General features: G+C 35.4%; 1 protein-coding gene across 1 annotated transcript; it reads right to left on the bottom strand.

Annotated features, from left to right (window-relative positions):
* Positions 1 to 176: 176 nt before the first annotated feature.
* On the bottom strand, positions 177 to 14560 carry LOC21392044 (probable alpha-mannosidase At5g13980). Its single transcript, XM_024165408.1, has 29 exons — positions 14041 to 14560; positions 13815 to 13898; positions 13618 to 13706; positions 13066 to 13240; positions 12797 to 12916; positions 12480 to 12563; positions 12320 to 12391; positions 12120 to 12233; positions 6189 to 6289; positions 6013 to 6106; positions 5747 to 5911; positions 5583 to 5666; positions 5393 to 5458; positions 5242 to 5298; positions 4653 to 4872; positions 4424 to 4563; positions 4250 to 4321; positions 4060 to 4119; positions 3900 to 3971; positions 3699 to 3746; positions 3375 to 3494; positions 3120 to 3185; positions 2709 to 2821; positions 2263 to 2347; positions 1753 to 1863; positions 1572 to 1667; positions 1347 to 1394; positions 744 to 812; positions 177 to 658 (listed from the first exon to the last, which is right to left on the bottom strand). Exons 1-29 carry the CDS (start codon positions 14251 to 14253, stop codon positions 437 to 439), a joined length of 3060 nt encoding a protein of 1019 aa, XP_024021176.1. The 5' UTR covers positions 14254 to 14560; the 3' UTR covers positions 177 to 436.
* Positions 14561 to 21723: the final 7163 nt, after the last annotated feature.

Genomic DNA, 21723 nt, shown 5'->3' with positions numbered 1-21723 from the left:
ATCAGCGAAAAGAACGGAGCCTAAAATCTTACAAACAGAAACTGATTTTAAAAGTGAAAAATAATACCAAACGCAGCTTTTACGAATGAAAGTATTCAACCACTGCTGACTGAGGTTGGTAAAAGTTGCAAAAAAAAAAAAAAAACCATTGTACGGACTCCAATATGCTTTTAAGCAGCTCGTTGCTCATTTCTTCATAGTTGGGCAAACTTATATCCAAATTAAGGTAAAAACAAACAATTTTCATCCCCTCCATATTAGAATTTAGAACATAAAACGAGCCACTTTTATTTCTGGTCTGTGAAAGCCACCCATGGACGTGTTTTCAGCGCAGTTACTATACAAAAAGTTAGAAAGTAGCTCAAGAGGAACTGAACTGTCTTGCAACATGAAACAGGCAAGAACCCCTCAAATAACATACCATCAGCATTAAGCATCAAATGCTTGATAATGGGTTTGAAACAAATTGGATAATGAATGTGCGAATCTCCATCGGCACGAGTTCCACAATGAGTGCTGCAGGATCAACTGGCCTGCCCCTTTTAACCTCGGCGTCATTCTGTGATGAAGGGCCTTCGACTTTCCACACCAGTCTCTTTTTCTCCATTTCTATTCTTTCTTGGTTGGCAGTTAAACTCGTCTCTGTCACTTTGCTTATCTGAAAGCAAAACAGTGAAGCATCATTAGAAACGAATAAAATTGATTGTATTAACATGTGTCAAGAAGTTGATTTCTTCTAATACCTTCTTCCTTGGAAACAGCTTCTTCAGCTCCACATTTGTCAATACAGATAGATCCTTGTCCTCTCCAATCTTCGTGCAATGTTAACAATCCCAACAAACAAATACGCAAGCATGGAATAAAAAAGGCGGAACATCAGAATTCCAGAACAACACACAAGATTATTAAAGAAAAAAAAAAAAACCTATCACAAGCCCTTTTGTTTGTGTGCGTCTTCTTCTTTTCTTTCCTTTCTATTTCCCTTGCATGTTTCTTTTTCATTTTTCATTTTTATTTTTTTTAAGAAACAAGAAAAGTATTCACCGTTCTCCTGAAGAGAAAAGAATAAGATGCGGGGTAGAACTATCTAGATATAAAATCAATGAGAACTAACTTTCAGAGATTGAAAATTCAAGCTGCTAGGTTTTTTTTCCCCCCCTAGATTAAAAAAGGGATCATTGATGCCAACGTGGCCCCTGTCCCCTTCATCATTTAGAACTCCAGGCCCCACCAATGGAACGGAAAGGATCTAAGCCAGTTCTACTTGAAGGATGGTTTCATGAACTAAGACATTTGAAGCATGCAGAAAATGATTGAATAGGGTAATATGTGCAAGGATTTAAAACCTCGTATAGATGTGCTAACCGCAGGAGAACTTTCCCGCCATCAAGTTCCTGCATAATTCAGAAGAAGAGAGATTAAATATAGAGCATATCAAGGAAATCATAACTAGTTTGTGTTTCCTACTACAACTTTTGGTTCGGCACTTAATCTAACGTGATGATTAGCCCAATCTTAACAAGATAAATTCGTAATTAAGATAAGACGTGCCACCAAAAGAAGCCTAGTACCTGAAGTGTAATAATAGCAACATTTTCAGGTAAACTGTAAGAGGAATCGATCCAAGAAAAAGTAGGTCTATGAGAATTTATCCAGTTATCTCCTTCCTGAAAAGAAAGGAACAACGTTGTGATGATCAATACAAAAGACTGAAAACATGTACTAAAAAAAACCCTTTTTGAATATCATCACCTGTTCAGAGAAGGCAAACAGAAGTGGAGAATATATCTCCTGGCCAAAAGAACGTCGCCACTTGGCACCTTCTCCCCGGGGGTCGATTCTGTAATAAAGTTTTCCTTGGATCTGAACAAGAGTTGATAGAAAGTATTTATAAAGCCGGATCCTTAATGTTGTAGAAAATATACGCAAAGGAAATATTAAGTTTTAAAATCTTGAATTGTTAATGGAAAAACAAACACCGAGATCCGTAATAGAAGCTACTAATTGTGACAAATATGAGCCTGTTAGCCAAAACTACAATTACTTGACAATCAATATTTACAAAGACAACATAGTCAAAATGATAGTTGTCATCATTTATGATTGCATTATATCTTAGCACAACTAGCTAAGACCCTTTCTTTAGAGAGAAGATTCATCTACCACATCAGCCTAAGAACTAGGAACCTGTTTTCTGAAGAAAAGAAGAAGCTGATTAAAGAGCGTGCGTTATGAGTCATACAGTAAATAGAATAAACTTACAATTAGTCCCTTGCAGTCATTGGGAATACAAACTGTTTCATTTAGAGCCTCTGCAACACCTCTCGAGTCATCTAAAAGTAGTCTCCTGTATTGTAAGAGAAGCCACAGAAATTGTAATAGTGATATTGATTTATGCAAGTCAGTGTATAGGAGAGAGAATCATCAAATTGCTGCCGTAGTTGATAGTTGCAACCAACATTACTTTCTTCCATTAATTTAAGAAGAGAGTAGAGAAATGGATACTAAGGATCTTTTTGAGAAAGCAACATATTTAGCTTCCTTGTGGGCTTGGACTCATAAAGCTTTCAAAAACTTCTCCCTTTCTGTAATTCTCGAGGACTTATCAAAGTTTCCGTTATGCTGTTTCCGGTAGCAAAAATGGATGTTTCTTATACTATTAAAAAAAAAAATCAGAGAGAGGGAGAGAGCCAGAGAGGGCAACACACCTGTGGAGCATCAACTCTATTTGGCCATCCACTATACTGGATCCCCCTACAGGCCGATCTACCAAAACCGAAAATTCTTTTTTGTCGTCTTGAATGTAAATCCCAAGATTAAGCTGAAAGGATAATACGGGAGAATAAGCAAAAATGCATATCGTTCTAAAACGAACAACACAAATTCATAGAGGAGCATATGAATCATTCAGGGCATGAGGAAAGGCACAAATAATTGATACAGAAACTAGCTGACCATAATTTTTCTGCCAGCAGTGTCATTTTGCATACATAAGGAAGTCATCAATCATAGTCTAATTAAGTCCTCATGAATATTTTGACAGCTTAAAATTATAAGGAAAAAAGAAAAAAAACAGAAAAACAATGGTAATATAATCCAAGTTGAAATACAAAACACACCGGATAATAATTTCCAGCAACAGGTTGGTTCACTTTGAGGTCCCAATCTGCTCTGTAGTCACGAATCTGCAAAATGTGAGTTCAAGGATCACTGTATGTTCACAATAATCAGAAATGGGCATCAACTAGTACAAATGATTATGTATCCAAAGCAGTTGAGTCCACTGAGAGAAAGACGAATGTGTGAATCAGCAAATTACTCAGAGATTCACATGAACTTTACTTAATAATTGTTGCAAGGGTAAGCTAATGTACCCGTTTGATAAAATCACGCCCGTTAGAATCAGTGTAGAATGTCTTGTTGCTATCGACATTAGTCATTACTTGAGTTACAACGTCTTTGCCTGTTCCATCATTAATAGGTATGGGTCCCACCTGAAGATGAAGAAATTGTTAATGCATTGAGGAACTAACAATGAAAGTTTAGTGTCAAAAATAAAGTTAGTTACTGATGCACCAAGAGGGGTGCCTTCTCCTCTAGGACACTAAGGTTCCCTCTAAAATGGCCTTAGTTTAAGAAAAAGCTTGGAATAAAAAATAAAAATAACCCTATAGAATAAGATAATCTGGCGAGCTTACAATGTATTCAACTTCAACATGTTCTTTCCCTTTGTGAAGCCTGGTGACCTGCATACATGTTTGGTGCAACATTATTACCATCAAAAGGAATCCGGAATCTCTACAAAGCGGAGTAAGTATAGAACATAAGCTGTAGCAATTTATACTCTGAAAATAAAAGGTCAAATTTCTGATATCCTCCCTACAAAAGTTACAAGGCACCTGATATATCCACGGGTTGATCCGTTGATGTACTTCATCTGTTATTGGTCCGCGCATAATGGTGGAAGAGACCTGAAATATACATGACAAATAACCTCTTATAGGGAAACTTCGGAAAAAGTTTGGTTGAAATAATCCTGTGACAAAGACTCTTGCATACCTCTTCTTCAGGCTTTATGAGAAATGTACCATTTGGACGAAAGATATAAGCCCCAGCATTCTAAGAATAAGACCAAGTAAGTAAAGTAATGTCTTAGAAATAATAAATTTAATATTATATCAGCTTATTATGCATCAAGTTATAAATAAATCTGAAGATATATAATTGATACATCTATTTAATAATCTACCTGGGGAGCTTTATCATTTGTCCCATTGTATCCAGTGTAGAATACATATGATTGTTTCACTGTCTCCTCAACCTTCAAAATAAATGAATTAGAAACAACTTTTTTTTCCCCATGTTCCACTCATAGGCTCATAGCCAAGGAGACGATGGATAAGGAAATGTAAACATCACATACCGAACTTTGGCTATTGATGTAATTAGTAAGTTTTCCGTGATCCCTTGAGAAAGTAAGCTTCAAGTTTCCATGGCCAACTTCAACAGTAGATGACTCAATAATTTGAAATGTGTGTACAGAAGATTTAGTTGAACCAGAGCCTACAGCCAAAGAAGAAATTTCACCTCTATGTTGCTGACTTGGAGAATTAAAAATTTCACATCATATTTCTTCAAGAAAAGAAGAAGACCTGGCCTCTTGGCATTTGAGATAACATAGCTGCTGAAACCAAGTGGTGGAACAGACACCAGAAACGCGAGCCAGTATTTGGGTGTCTGAACAGGAGTTTGACCTGAATATGCCTTAACATAGTAGTTCCTTAAGCTCACATAGGTATCAACCAGCGGAAGAAGTTGTGATTCGATTTCTTTTCCTTCAGAATTGTGAACTATGACATCTTCACTAATCACCTGAGGAAATTAAAATCTTATAAATAGAGATTTGAACTGTAAATCCACAAACTATTGAACTAGAATTTCAGTGTGAAAAAATTATGCGGCCTTTACATTTCGTCTTTTGGAGAAATGGGCTTAGTCAAACTTTCAAATGAGAAGGCTGAAACTTATCCACTGTGAATTAGTACGTACATTATTTTTTCCTATGTAGACATGGAGACGCAGGAATAGACATGGCTTAGATCTTCAACCAATAATCAATGCGCAAAATCCGAATTACTTCTCTAATACATATTGTATGACCAATGACATTCACATCTTTGATCTCAAAAGAAATCCAGAAGCATGAGGTGCAAAAACTAAAAACATAATTGAACTACTTACAGGAATTTGAATTACTTCTTCTCTCTTCCATCCCAGAGAATTGTAGATCACAACAATCTAGAGATGAAAAAATACCATCAATTGGATATTTCAAAGTGGAACATAAAAGCTCCAATCAGTACAAGGAGGGTAAGAGAATATTCGTCACTACCAAAATTTTCCCTTGTGAAAGCTGAACTTCTGATGCAGGACAGTAGCTTACATTCAAAAGTGGGCACTGAAAAGGAGGAAAAAAACAAACCAACAATAAAATAAAGAGTAATAAGATATGCATTAAAACCCCAGATATTGGAGCATTAAAATAGAAGAGCTGAAAACTTTTAGGGATCATAATATGTTGCCTGTTGAAACTTTGTAGCTGGGTTTCTGCATTCAAGTTCAGGTTCAACAAAGCAAGCAAGCGAAGACGACACTAATTGCTCAGACTGCACAAAAAAATAAATAAGGGGAGTGACACAGATCAAAGATGAAGAAACAGAAGTTTGGCGGTCAAGACAATTCACACCTCCTTGTAGCCTATTGACAGTCGCTTGGCATAATCATTAGCCACATGTTGCTTCTCCGTACCGGTAACTGCATCATGATGTTGCACAATTGCTAAGGCATCTCCCAATGAGTCTGTATTGGTTGATTTACTCCTCCCCTTGAAAAACTCAAGTTGCCTAGCAGCCTGATGATGAATTGGCAATATAAAAACAGTACCTCATAAAAACCATCTCTGAGAAGTACAAAGAAAGTGGTGCTAGACTAAAGCATTCACGAAAATCATACCATATAATAGCCACTCAGTACTCTAATATAGCGTTTCAGGGCCGGTCTGCTGGTGAAGTATCCGGTCCAGTAAGCGTTTTCCCGATCTGCATAACTGCAATGAGGCATGCTATAATTTGCAAGAAAGGTTAACGTGGAAAATAAACAATCACATAATTGTTGAACATCGGACTCACGGAAAGAAGTCATCGGTCTTGATTGGCCAGGATTGATTAGTGGCATATTTTGCATCTGTGTATATGGATGGAGTAGAGTACAGAGCATTAACACGCCCATCCTAGAAACATCCCACTCAAACAATTTAGATTTTGGAAATTCGAAGAGCGTAAATACCATGGATCTCAATACAGCCTCTGTCGACAAGAAACTTTTAACCTATGCCACCGGATACAGGAAAACAGAGGTGGAATGGGAAGAATACTGGGGAAAAGTGAACACTCAAAGAGAAACTAAAGATTTTATTTTTCATTCTCTTACATCAGGATCAAGGTGTAATTTACTCTAACTAAAATAGTTTTCTCCTTATTCTCATAAGCATAAAATGGAATTAACAAATTCAAAATACCCTTGACCTCGTGATATTCTTTATATAAACGTAGGTAATGAGAAGAATGAATTGTATTATTCAACCTTTACAGAGTATACACTTAAATAGGATTACAATAAGGAACGGAAAAAGAAACTAACTAAATTAGCCTATACTGATTTCTTTCCTGATTTCAAGTAGTTGACTAATTCTAATCTTTCCATATTTACATGCTAATTTAATCCCTAACAGCTGGTGCCTTTAATCACCGAATATTTCAACACTCCCCCTCAAGCTAGCTTGTATATGTCTTCCATAGCTAGCTTGCTTATCAACCTGTCAAACTCCTTTTTGTGCAGTCCTTTAGTGAGTATATCAGCAGCTTGTTCAGTAGTCGGAACATAGGGTATGCAAATTAGGCCGTTTTCTATTTTCTCTTTGATAAAATGTTTGTCCACCTCAATATGCTTGGTTCTGTCGTGGAGTACTGGGTTATGAGCAATTGAGATAGCAGCTTTATTGTCGCAATAGACCCTTAAAGGTAAACTAGGATAAATCTTCAAGTCCTCAAGGAGTCTCTTTATCCAAATTACTTCACAAATTCCATGAGCCAGTGACCTGAATTCTGCTTCTGTGCCACTTCTTGCAACTACACACTGTTTTTTGCTTCGCCAAGTAACAAGGTTTTCCCCAACAAACGTACAATAGCCTGAAGTTGATCGTCTATCAGTCGTGCTTCCTGCCCAATCTGCATCAGTATAAACTTCAATATGTGAATGTCCACGGTTTTTAAACAGCAAACCTTTTCCTGGAGTCCCCTTTAGGTATCTTAAAATTCTATAGACAGAGTTGAAGTGTTCCTGCCCTGGTGAGTGCATGAATTGGCTCACCATACTTACTGCAAATGCAATGTCTGGACGTGTGTGTGATAAGTAGATGAGTTTTCTCACCAGTCGCTGGTATTTTTCTCTGTCGATTACTTCCTCGGGTTTAGCAGCTTCAAGTCTTAAGTTGGCCTCGATTGGAGTTTCAACAGTCTTGCAGCCAAGAAGTCATGTTTCTCCGAGTAGGTCACGGATATATTTCCGTTGGTTTACAAATATACCCTCTTTAGATCGGGCAAACTCCATTCCGAGAAAATACTTCAGTGCACCAAGATCTTTGATTTCGAAGTTATCAGCAAGTCTCTTCTTCAACCCTGCTAGTTCTTCTATATCATCTCCTGTCATGATTATATCATCCACATAAACAATTAAAATAGATAGTTTGCCCTTTTCAGTATGTTTATAAAACATGGTGTGATCTGCTTGACTTTGACAGTATCCATAGTCTTTCACAATTCTCTCAAAACATTCAAACCACGCTCTAGGAGACTGTTTAAGACCATACATGGATTTCTTAAGTCTGCAAACTTTTCCTTGGCCAAACTTATCTTCAAAACCAGGTGGTAAGCTCATAAATACTTCTTCTTCCAAATCGCCATTTAGGAAGGGCATTTTTTACATCCAATTGATATAAGGGCCAATTGGAGTTGACTGCCAATGACAACAGTACACGGATTGAATTCATTGTTGCTACAGGAGCAAATGGTTCCTGGTAGTCAATCCCATAAGTTTGTGTGAATCCCTTTGCTACAAGCCTCGCTTTATATCTCTCCAAACTTTCATCGGCTTTACATTTTATGGTGAATACCCACTTGCAACCAACAGTTTTAAGACCATACAGGGATTTCTTACGTCTGCAAACTTTTCCTTGGCCAAACTTATCTTCAACACCAGGTGGTAAGCTCATAAATACTTCTTCTTCCAAATCGCCATTTAGGAAGGGCATTTTTTACATCCAATTGATATAAGGGCCAATTGGAGTTGACTGCCAATGACAACAGTACACGGATTGAATTCATTTTTGCTACAGGAGCAAATGTTTCCTGGTAGTCAATCCCATAAGTCTGTTTGAATCCCTTTGCTACAAGCCTCGCTTTATATCTCTCCAAACTTCCATCGGCTTTACATTTTATGGTGAATACCCACTTGCAACCAACAGTTTTCTTTTCTTTGGGCAGGTCCACTACTTCCCATGTTCCACTTTTTCTAAGAGCATTCATCTCTTCCATCACTGCCAATTTCCAATCTGGATCATTAAGTGCTTCCTGAATATTTCTTGGAACACTCAAGTGTGAGATTTTTGAAATGAAAGCCCTATAATTATAGGAAACTTTGTGATATGAGAGATATTTTGCAATAGGATGAATGGTGCAAGAACGGGTTCCTTTTCCTATGAGCTATAGGGGTATCAAGATCCCGAGGCTGTATATCAATTTCATTAGACTCGGGAATAGATGATAAAGGAGGAATGGTTGGCAAGGTTTGAATTTGTGTACCTGATCCTTTTAGGAATTCATCACTCGGGGTTTTTGATTGATCGTGTGCTATGATAATAGATGGATCTCTTCCTCTTTGATGATTTCTTTTCCCGGAATAAACCAGAAGCTCTGAGTTAGATTCTCTTGGAACCGTAGGTAGCATTTCTCCCCCTGTCAACGAGTCAACTAAGTTTGGCACACTTAGGTTGGGAACATCACTATTATTCGGATCTTGTTTTGATATGGGTGATGAATCAGTCGTAATTGGTTTAGGTAAAGGAGTTGGAAGAATTTTCCAAAATTTTATTCATCATGTTCCTTCTCCCCCTAAAGAAAATTATTGTTAAAATAAGGTTGTTTTTCAACAAAAGTAACGTCCATGCTGACAAAAATTTTCTTTGTTTTTGGATTAAAACACTTGTACCCCTTTTTATTTGGAGCATATCCTATAAAGACACATTTTTCAACTCTAGGGTCAAGTTTTGATTGATTTGTACTTGGTAAATGCACAAAGACAGTGCAACTGAAGACCTTTAAAGGGAGGTTGGACTGGAGTCTTGTTATTGGATTGAAGTTGGGTTGTTTTTTAAAATACTCAAACGGAGTAGTATAATTTAGCACACGGGTAGGCATTCTATTAATTAGGTAACAGGCTGTTAGAATGGCCTGTCCCCATAGATATTTAGGAGTATGCATTGAAAACATGAGGGCACGTGAAACCTCAAGTAAATGTTTATTTTTTCTCTCAGCAATACCATTTTGTTGAGGTGTATCAACACAAGTGGATTGATGATGAATCCCTTTTTCTTTTAAAAAACTTCCTAGCACTTCATTGAAATATTCAGTGCCATTATCTGTGTGGAGTATGCGGATTTTTGTTTGAAATTGTGTTTCAATCATCGCATAAAATTTTTTAAAGAGATTTCCAACTTCTGATTTTTCACGCATTAAGTAGACCCAACATAAACGTGTGTGGTCATCAATGAAAGTAACAAACCATCTTTTGCCAAACATTGTTTTGATCCTCGAGGGACCCCACACATCACTATGGATTAAATAAAATGGCCGTGAGGCTTGATAAGATTTTAAAGGATAACTAGAACGGTGACTCTTTGATAAAATGCAGTTTTCACAATAAAGGGAAGAACAATCCAGTCCTTTAAACAAATCAGGAAACATTTTTCTTAGATAAGGGAAACTAGGGTGCCCTAGCCTATAGTGCCAAAGCATTATTTGATCTCTAATAGGGATAAAACTAATACTACTCAAGCCTTGAGCTTTTATATTGCTAGAAATTCCATCTTCAAAGTAGTAAAGACCATCCATCATCTTAGCACTGCCAATCATCCTCCCCGAGTTCTGCTCCTGAAATTCACAGTGAGATTCAAAGAACACAACACGGCAATTAGAATCTCTAGACAATTTACTAACAGATAGAAGATTGCAAGCAAGTTTCGGGACATGAAGTACATATTTGAGTGCTATATTTTTTGTTAAATTGATCAAACCTTTACCCGCAATGGATGAAAAAGAACCATCAGCTATCCTGATTTTTTCTAGGCCAGAACAGGGAACATAAGTATGGAACAAATGTGAAAAACTAGTCATATGATCAGAAGCTCCTGAATCAATGATCCAGGGAGCAGAACTTAGATTTAAATGACAGGATAGGGCATTCGGTTTACTACCTGAATGGGTCAGAGAAGCATTAGGAGTACCAGATGATCCAGGGTTGGATTTTAGCAACTTCAGAAGGTGATCCATCTGCTCTTTGCTAAAGGGAATAGAAAGGACAACTTCAGCTTCATGTGCAGAGGGAATTCAGTTGAATTTTCTATTGTCCTTCCAATTTGCTGGCTTCCCGTGGATCTTCCAGCAATTTTCACGAGTGTGACGAGGCTTGTTACAATAGTCACACTATACACAGGGCTTCTCTTCATTCTTTCTCGGAATAGCCCTGCTCACGTTTGCCTCCGATGCGACCAGTGCTGAGTTTTCAATGGGACTGCTTGGCGCCTTTTTTCCGAGCATAACAAGACGACGACTCTCCTCCCTACACACTTCAGCAAAGACTTCTCCAATGGAGGGCAGTGGCTTCCTACCGATAATTCTCCCTCTAACCTCATCGAACTCAACATTGAGTCCAATGAGGAATTTGAAGATCCTATTATCTTCAACAGTTTTCTTGTAATGGTTGCCATCTTCAGGGGATTTTCACTCATAATCACTAAACAGATCGAGATCCTACCAGAGCCGCTTCAGAGTATTGAAGTACTTTGTAACGCTGTCATCTCCTTGGAAAATTTACCAAGCTTCAGCGTGATCTCATAGACCTAAGATTGATTTCCCAGATCCGAATACATCTGGTTGACATTATCCCAAAGTTCCTTGGCTGTGTGATAGCACATATAGTTTGAGCTTATATCCTCCTCCATGGAATTCACAAGCCATGTCATCACCATCGAATTTTTTGCATCCCAGACAGAGTGTGTGGGATTGTCACTTGAAGGTTCCTCCTTGTCTCCAGTTAAATACCCAATCTTGCCTCTGCCACGGATATACATCCATACAGATTGTGACCAGCGCAGGAAATTATCTCTATTCAGCCAGATGGTTGTAATTTGGACAGAATGTGAATTTGAATCAGAGTTAGGGTGTGTTAAGGACTCGGACACCTTTGGTTGGGTGACAGATGATGGAGTGATTTCAGAAGTAGCATCAGACATGGTGTTTTTTTGGTGGTAGACGGCTTAGGGTTTTTCAGGAAATCAGATGAGGCTCTGATACCATATAAACGTAGGTAATGAGAAGAATGAATTGTATTATTCAACCTTTACAGAGTATACACTTAAATAGGATTACAATAAGGAACGGAAAAAGAAACTAACTAAATTAGCCTATACTGATTTCTTTTATGATTTCTAGTAGTTGACTAATTCTAATCTTTTCATATTTACATGCTAATTTAATCCCTAACAGCTGGTGCCTTTAATCACCGAATATTTCAACACTTTATGTCACAAGTAATTACTGTCAGCAAACTTGAAAAAAAAAAGAATGACGATTTCCCACTACCTCCTCTAACAGACTGCAAAATTATTGCTAGTTTGTAGTTGCTCAACAACATCAGTGCAAAAGATTTGCAAATTTTCCTTCATGTGAAACAAGTATATGATTGTTTATCAAGCAATGAACTACTAGGTATTAAAGAATAATTACCATGTTCACATAATGAATAAGCTTGTCCAACTGCCTAAACCACGTGTGAGCATACTGATACTTGAAATCCGTTCCCATGGTCCACATAATGTGGTTTGTCCGAGTTATGTTAGCCTAAGAAATGAAATGACAGATGTTACATTCTTATTTCCAAAATTGGAAAGATATAAAGACATGCTACATAAGCAAAATAATTTTACCTGTGCGACTGCAGCGGCAACAAAGTCATTAACTCGCTCTTGAACGTTGTAATCAAAAAATTCGGGGTCATCCTTCAAGGGAACGAAATAAAATAATGAGCATAAACAAGTAATGTTAAAGACAATTACAGTCAATTCAACAAGTCTCCACGGTGTGTACTTGAACTACTGGGGAAGCATCATTGACTTCGAAATAGAAACCAGATGGAGGTTCATAGTTCTCGGGGAATGCACCAGCAAAAATCTGCAAGCATGAAGAGGAAACTAACTAGGAAGCTCGGCAAACAAATTTCATTCAGTATCAATGGAAAGATACAAGGAAAAATACTCAAGTTAGGTTTGGATGCTACAGATTCAACATGCAATTGATTGAGTGGAAAAAAAAAAAGAAAAAAAGAATCATATCCAACATTATGAGCACATCATTCAGCAGTACATAAATAGAAACAACACGAGAAGTGAACCCAAGCTTTTCACCTGAGAGGATGAACCAAGACTCTTAGAACCACGCCAGATAACTTCAAGACTCTTTTCACTTTTGCGCTTAGCTCGGTCTTGGTAATCTATCCGACCATAGAAAAATGAGTCGAACCCAACCTACATCAAAAGGAGAATTGATACGTGCTACATGGAATTATACATACATAAGGAAGGCTCCTTTCATTCACAAAATCAACAATTAAAAACGCTGAACTTCATATACTGAATTGAAATCTGTCCAAAGACGAAGCCAGTAATGTGCTTACTTCAGCTCCCAGCAAGTAAGCTTGAACTGCGGAATGTCCAAAAGGGTCAATCTGCCAACCCACTCTGGGGGTTACATTGAACTCCACCTTAATGAAGAGATGCCCAAGAGTTGTCTGATCAATCATGTCAATGTAATGGGTTGGCCCCTCATCGTGCATGCACATACCCCCGTTTCTGCCACAAACAAAAACGAAAAACCATCAACACCCATTTTCTCTTTTTCTTCTTCTTGAGCGAGGTGGGAAATGCCGGCCACATTCCGAATACCTAATTCAATCAATTCCTGTTTCTTGGCATGTTTACTTATCCTGTTTCAAATATCTTGTTCATGTGTTTATATACAAAACCAAAGCTGCCAATTTAGTTTCTAAGTTGCCCCACATTTTGTCTCTTTAAATTGGAATAAATCAGAAAACTACTTATATAGCATTTTACTAAATCCTACTTCATAAGAGGGAAAAGCAAATTCTAATTCTTACTAAATTAAGTAAAAATGCCAAAAATTCACTCTTTCTTTATAATTAGTTGTTAAGGTTTTAAGCAAGTAATACATGAACTCGAGTTGGCCTGAATTAACAAGCTTCTTAACGACGAGCTGCATTGCCTCACTCTGATCCCTCCACCAACGCTGAAAAAAAGCCTGGAATTGGAATTATTTGAACAAAAACAAACACTCAATAACTCATGAAAAACACTTTAATTGAAGAAAAGGAAAATTGAAGACAGAGAGAGAGAGAGAGAGACTGGCCTGCTCAACATAAATAAATTTCCGATTCTTGTCAGCCAACAATGCTGGGATCAAAGAGTCCAACACATTTTGCACGCAAGCCCCCTTTTTTATACATATTTCCAAATCCAGCCAAACAAACAAACATGAACAAAACTTCAGATATATATATATAGAGAGAGAGAGAGAGAGAGAGATTAAAAAAGGAAAAAAACAAAAACAAAAACAAAAAAACAAAGGACTTCACCTGAATAGAATTGTTGGAGCCAACATAGTACTGATCAACGGTCTTCAACCAGCCAACATCGTCGTGGGAGTGAGCAACCAAATGCACGTTCAGTTTGTCTGCGACTATTCCCTGCGATGTGTTGTACACCATGTACTTTGATTCTCCCACGCCCACCATTATTATTATTAACACCGCCACTACCCACACTAATAACACCCTCTCTCTTCCCATTCTCGCCAGTTTCTTCTCCTTCTGATCTTTGTTTTCTCAGCTTCTTCGACTTCAAAATTGCAAATTTCAATCTTTTGTTCGCTGCCCAATTGCTCCTTTGGCCATTTGGACTGACTGAGAAGGTCAGGTCTAATACAAGATTACTTTACAAGTGTGCGTGTCGCTCCGAGAAAAAGCACAGAGTTTTAGAGAGTGGATGACTTTTTTACATTAAAAAAAACAAAAAACAAAAAACAAAAAAAGAAAAAAGGTACTCTCTTTAAGAGGGTTATTAAATGGATTGACAATGGAAATTATGGAATGGATAATAAAGTAGTCTCTCTGATAGAAGTGTCTGCATCTCACTCTTAAATAGACTTTTTTCTGAAAAGCCAAAAAAAAAAAAAAAAAAAAAAAGACATTTTCTATTTTTATTTTTTTCTGCAAAGGAGGAGTTTAGTGCTGTGCAGGTGGGCTTCGGAGGATGGACCTCATTATTAAGTATTAACCGTGAGGATTAATTCTTGCTCTATTCTTGACTTTTAAGACAGAGAATTGTGGACAAAGACAATTTTAAGACCTTCATTTCTATTCTGTCAAAAAATAAGAATAAATAAAGAAATATAGTACCATCTTATATCTCACTCTCTCCACACTTTTGTTCAATACAAGCAAGCAAAAAATTCGTATCTTCAAATATCTAATATCTTATTTTTATGTTTATCTATTATCCACTTTTTTTTTAATGAATTATCCACTTTATATAACTATATACAGAGGGGGCCCTTTCAATGAATTCTTGTAGCCCTGTGACCTAAAAGCTCCTGTCATTGTGCACAGTGTTGCTCACCAAACCATTAAGCTCATATTTTAACTGCTACTCTCTTTTTTTCCTTTTTTTTTTTAATTTATTTTTGTTTGTTGGAATGAATAGGCCTCTTAAAAGGTTTTGCAAAGTCCTACCAAATATCTCTATCTACTTTACACATCAAACCAATGTATTGTGAGTCAGCAACCAGTCACATTGCCTAATAGTTTAATTTGGTCTATTTTTGTCTCTTTAGGTATAGATTAGTGTTATACCCGCCGCGGCGCTGGTAATAATTTTGTATTATCTATAGTTGTTGTAAATGTGATAGAACTTAAAACTGAGAGCATTTTTTGCAATGAGGGGGAAGAGGAAAAAAAGTCTTATGTTATATGGAGTCTTAATAATTTTTATAATACAAAAGTAGTTTATATATACATATTTATACATGAGCAGGTTTATATAATGTTCTAATAAGTATTTATTTACATTATAACTTGGAGCCTTTTTTTCAGTCATTTTGTTGTTGTTTTTTTTTTAACCTGCAGAATGTATATTTTTGAAGGGTTAGTATTAATAGTTCATGGGATTGGAAATATTTTGATTTAGAGATAGTGATATCACCTTGTTTTTGACCGTTTTGTAGATTGTTCTGCTTCTTTTGATCGAGAATTGTGATGGAGTGTGCTTAGATATGTATTTAGAATTAGAAATATTGTTTTTGTTCATGAATAATACAAATTAGTGTACTTAGCTTACCGTGTGGTTGATTTTTTTAGTGTACAAAGAAGTGAAGTTAAATGTCAAGATAAGAAGGAAAATAGATGCAAAGCTATTGTTTTGCCACATTATTTGTCATTTGGTAAATGTGCATAAATAATGAATAATGAATTATAAATTGCATCATGGTGAATATTAGGTATAAATGGAGGAAGAAAAGGGCGGGAGGGCAAAAGGAAAAAAAAAAGAACCTGTATAGCAAAAAAGTAGCCATAAGAAATGGAAAAATAACAAATAAGGAAGAAAAAGAGAGAAATAGAATAGTGTGAGCATAGAGAAATGGATAAAAAAGTGAAGAAGTTGGTTGCTTAATTGTGATGGGAATGAGGAAAAAAGATGGAAGGCTATTATTTTCTCACATTATTTGTCATTTGCTAAATGTGCATCAGTAATAAATACTTAATTATAAATTGCATCGTTATGGGTATCAAGTATTAATTGTCTTTCCATATATACATGATTCAAAAATTTTAATGGAATAAAGTAAATACAGTGAGAAGCAACAGAAGACAAAGATAGTGAGGGCGATTTTTGGGCAATTGTGGAGGACTGAACATGTGAAAATTGCTTATCATCATTGCCACAATAGTGTGTGTGTGTGTGTGTGTGTGTGTGTTAACAAAAGAAACGTTTTTGAAACTAAAATATAGTGAGGCAAATTACATGTACGTGCATGTGAGTGAGCAGAGAATGGAACAAAAGATCAATATGTTGGAATCAACGATTTACAAAGGAAAATACATGGTAATTTATATATGTAATTTCTTATATATTGTCTAAGAATAAGAAACATATTTTAGGGATTCTATGTCAATGAGAACAACAATTTGCCACATTCAGTATCAGGCCTAATAATTAAAATTTTATGGATGTAAGTTGTTAATGATACCTCAAAGGCTGTATATATATTTCCTATCGTGCAATATCAAGGAAGCGGTGTAGATAGCAGTAAAGGATACAACAATATGAATATGAGGCAGAAGATGACGATTAGTCTGAAAATTGTAAATAGATAAGTGAAAAATGAAATAATAAATAAACAAAGTTAAAAAGGGGGTGGCGGGAAGGGAAAAGAAAAGACCAAAAAAAAAAAGTCAAAAGGATAGATGGCAAGTTAAGAAAAGAGCAAGAATAAAACATGAATGTTAGAACATTTTTGTTTGGTTATTTTACATAGTAATGATAAGTACAATAAAGTTTGAAGAAGAGAAATGTGATGATATTACTATGCATATTATGTTTTATGTTATTTGATGATCACATGTGATTGTTTTCATATTTATTTATAGTGTTTTGTACATATCCTACATAGATGATCATGGCTACGGAGATGAAAGAATATGGGACTCTATTATCTTAGTCTTTTATTTGTATCCTAAAAAGATATAAAAGATAGATGTTTACACATGCTTTAGGGATGAAAGACTGAATATGAATGAAGCAAGTATAAATAAAGGGAAAGGGAACAACAATAAACACAAAGGATTAGATAATAAAGAATGTGAGGAAATAAAGGTATATTAGTAGATAAACAAATAAAGCGCATAAAAGATTAGATAATAAAGAATGTGAGGACGTAAAGGCATATCAGTAGGTAAACAAATAAATAAATAGAATGGCTGAAGAAATGGCTGAAGAACAATAATAAAAGTTGAATATAATAATAAAGGCCATTAAGTCATAAGTGTATGTAGATACAGGAGCAAGTAAATAGACAAATGATGAAATAAGTAAATGGACCCAAAAGAAGGTCATATGACAGGGATATGATAATAGTTTTATTTAGAAATCATGGCTCAAACATTGGATGTTTTCAACAAAGTATGATGGGCAGACAACTTATATATCAATAGTAATTTTATGGCTGCTTTCTATGGGCAACTGCACAAAATTCAAGCTTAATAAGATGTCGTACCCACCATTGATTAGGATTTGCAAGTTATGGGGAATGGCGAAGCATGCTAAAATGTAATGTTGTCCACAACTACCATGCAAATGAAAAAAAAGTTGAATAAATCAGGAAATAAGTAAAAAAGTATAGTTGCATTTGTATAGAATGGGTGAAAATCTGAGGGCAGAATAGGGATAAGGGAATAAGAAATAAAAGGTTAAACAACATAACGACAATAGAATCAGGGAAACAAAAGAACATGGTGGAGAAAAATATGGAACAAAAAGGGCCAAAAATTTCAGAACAATAATATTATCAGACTTCATTTTGTATAATAGAATGAGGATGCACAAACAGGAAATAATTCCAAGTAAACCATTTATAACGAAAGAGAACAAGAATGAAATAAAAATGAAGAGCAATAAATGATATAGATAAAGAATTAATGATTGAAGTAGTCAATGGAGAAATGTGAGGGATTCAATATAAATTAATGTTATAAAGAAAATATCATAAGAGAAAGAGAGGAAATTGATTCAAAGAGTACACCAATCAAAGAGTAAAACGTAACAATCGGGAAGAATTAGAGCAAAAAAAAAAGTAACAAATTATGAATCAGTAAGGAAAGAGAAAAACAAAATCAACATAAAGAAAATGGATTCGCGGCAATGTCTGGACAAAGACTATGAAGCCTGACATGTGCAAATCAATTATAGTCATCATTGCCATTTAGAGGGGAAAATGGATAAGAAAGGAGAAAAAAAAAGGACCTGATGGTAAGGTGCATGGGATAAAGACATATGTGTAAATATGGTATTTAAAGGTAAAGGATCCATGGTGTTAAGAAACAGATAAAGTGAAAGGAAATACATAGGTCTGTTTAGGCAGAACAAAATAAGGGGAAGAAAAAGAACAGGGCCAAAAAAAAAAAAAAAAGGATGTAGGGAAATTAACGGCAGTCATTAGCAATAAAAAAAGTGTCTCACCAACATTGCACGTGAATAAGTAGTAAATAAAGAACAAAAGTATGCACGGAGAAGTACAATAGAAATAAAAAAGAGAAAAAAATAATGGATATACACAATACTATAGCGAAAGAATTTATTCAATATTAGCAAATGACATTCAAAAATTAATAGCAACGGCGTATTAATCGTACCTGAATCGGTCCAAAGACTGCTTTAATAGTGAGGTATGAACAAACCAGGCAAAGTCAGAGGCGGTCAGCAATAAGCAAATAGGAAAACATGGCACTAAATGATGGAGGATGAAATCGAAGAGTAAATGATGAAAGATTAAACAAACGTAAAGATAGGCAGTCAGAAATAGAAAAGTAAAATAGCAGAGCAATAAATGGTCATGGGTAAAAGAAAGCAGTAAATAATCAGGGATAAATAGGTGAGAGCAAGAGAAAGGTACAGGGGAAACGTAGTGAAGAATAAATCGATGCAAGACAATAGTCTTCATAAATAAGAAAGGAAAAATCAGATGTGAACAGTAACTGCCATGTAATTACACAACACTTAACATGGCAAGGTCGGTTTACAGAGCGTAAAAAATCAAAATTTGTGGACTAAATCACAGACCCAATGCCATAATAATTATTTTAAAAGAAAATGAGTGTAGAAATAGGAAGAAAACTAATAGAGAAAAAAATGGCAGAAAAAGGAACGGAGCAAAATGGCCACAAATTTTAGATAATTAGCAAATTATTTAATATTATTGCAGTGAAATGAGAGCAAATTGCGAAGATAGGAAGACAAATCAGCAACATAGGGAGGACAACTAAGCATATCAATAAATGAAACAAAAAAAATCAAAAATTACCCATTTGCAGCATAAAATCATAGAAGAAAAGCTTCAGGCATGCAGAGAAACATTCTGCGGGAGGTAAAAAAAACCAAAATGCATCGGGCATGAGGAAAATTATAAACATATTAAAATGAAGATTATTATCTTAAAGAGGCAGAAAAATAAAGGAAACAAAAAGGAGGGGCAGAAAATAAATAAAAAAAATGAACAGAATTAAGAGAAAAACATGCGATGCAACAAAATCATAAGTAAGGAAGGAAGATTAAACAGATTTAAACCAAGAACAGAAAGAAAATCAAAGATAAGTTACAAATCATAACCAATGTCCACCAAGATGGGAGAGAAAAAAATGGAAGGAAGAAAAAGTCTACAAAATGCCTCAAATGCTCAACCCAAATGAGACAAAAATGAGCAAAAAAATCAGCAAATACAACATTCTAAGAAAGATGAATCAAGGGGAAACAATATGAGGCCAACGGCCCCTTTTGTAAACTAAAAAAAGCAAAAAACCAAGAGATAAAAAGATACAAAACCGGAGATATCAAGAGAAATTAGAGAAACCTGCAAGAAGAAGAGAAGCAAAATGAAATATAAGTAGTCAGAAATTAAAGGAGCAAAAGAAATAGGAACTCAGAAAGAAGAGAAAATAAAAGCCCCAACTTTCAGACAAAAGCAGACCCATGAAACAAATCGGGTAAAAGTGCATAAAATTCCCAAATTTCTCCAGCCAAGCGACACCAATAAAGAAGAACATTGAGAGCAGAATCTGCACTCTGCCTGTAAAAATCAACCACAAACAAAACAAAAAATCATTAACAAATAGGTACATATTTCAAAAAACAAATAAAAAAATTATAATGAAATTTCTAAATTATCAATAACTAAATAAATTTTTAAGAACATAGCTGAAGGAGACTAATTTATTTAACAAAAAAAAAGCATTACGCCAAACCCGCAACAGTAATCGAACGGAGAACACAAAAAAAAAAGATTAAGAAGAGGATGAAGCAAAAGACCAAAATAGAAGACCCAACCAAAATCCTCAATGGAAACAACGGAAACATGCGCGATAACAGTAAAAATCTCACCCAAATTTCTTAATCGAAAGAAAAAAGAAGGTGAGTAAAAGACAATTAAAAATATCTACACCGTAAACATCAACCAAAGAAAGATCAAATAAGAAATAGCAACAATGAGGAAGATCAGAAGATAAGAAGCAGCCGAAGCAAGAAGTAAGCAAAAAAGAAAGAAGATGGGAAGCAAGGAAATCTGGTCCAAAAATGAAAAAAAAAGAGAAAGATGTAGAAGGTTGCAGAAGGCAGCAGAAAAAAAAATACAGATGTAGAAGGTTGTAGAAGGCAGTAGAAGACAACAAACGAAAAGAAAAAAAGTAAAATACTCAATTTAAGTGCAAATGACCAAAACAGTTGTTCGCCAAAAACTCTATGCATAAAATGACTCCACGCAAGCGCACGCAATCGAACAAGTAATATAGTAATGAGTAAAGTATCGTCTCCACAGGGACTGAGTTAATGAGGAATTCTATTACAAAAACCAGTTTTATCAATATGATTGAGAATAGTTTGAATGCCAAATTGATATTAATTAAGTGAAAAGAATGTATAAGACCAAAGACTGTAATTTAAATGCAGACAAGAGGTAAAAGTCAACAAGAATCTGAGCTTAGAGCTGTGATTTAATGATGGATGAAGGCTAGGATTACTGATTTCCCCTCGGTTGCAACTCTGACCACGATTTGCTATACGATTACTGTAGCAAAGTTCATCTAGTCAACCTAAAATTCTACATAATCATCTTCCAACAGATTTATGCTTGTAATTCCTTAAACCAAACCAACATATTCCTATGTGTTTTAGTTTACAAATCTGACGTTAACATCAATTTTAATGGGTTGTACGAGATAATAGTATATTCCTATACTATCTCTTACATTATCCAAGCTAGATCTAACTCAACCAACCTTTTCAGAATTAGCTTAAGTTTGTGTTTTCTTACTAAATGATGGCCTGTCACTTAATAGAAAGTAAACAATAAATATGCTTGAATAAACCAGATGAAAATTACATTATCAATCAAAATAGCAAATAGATCTTCATTGCAACTTTGGTTCCATCAATAATCCTAGCTAAGGAATTTAGCTCATGTTTAGTTCAACAAAATCAGAATTAATAACAAATAA

This window comes from Morus notabilis, unplaced genomic scaffold, assembly GCF_000414095.1.
Source record: "Morus notabilis unplaced genomic scaffold, ASM41409v2 Scaffold1580, whole genome shotgun sequence".
Lineage (NCBI taxonomy): Eukaryota > Viridiplantae > Streptophyta > Magnoliopsida > Rosales > Moraceae > Morus > Morus notabilis.
Note: the sequence above shows the minus strand (reverse complement) of the source record. Positions and strands in the feature narration are given on the sequence as shown.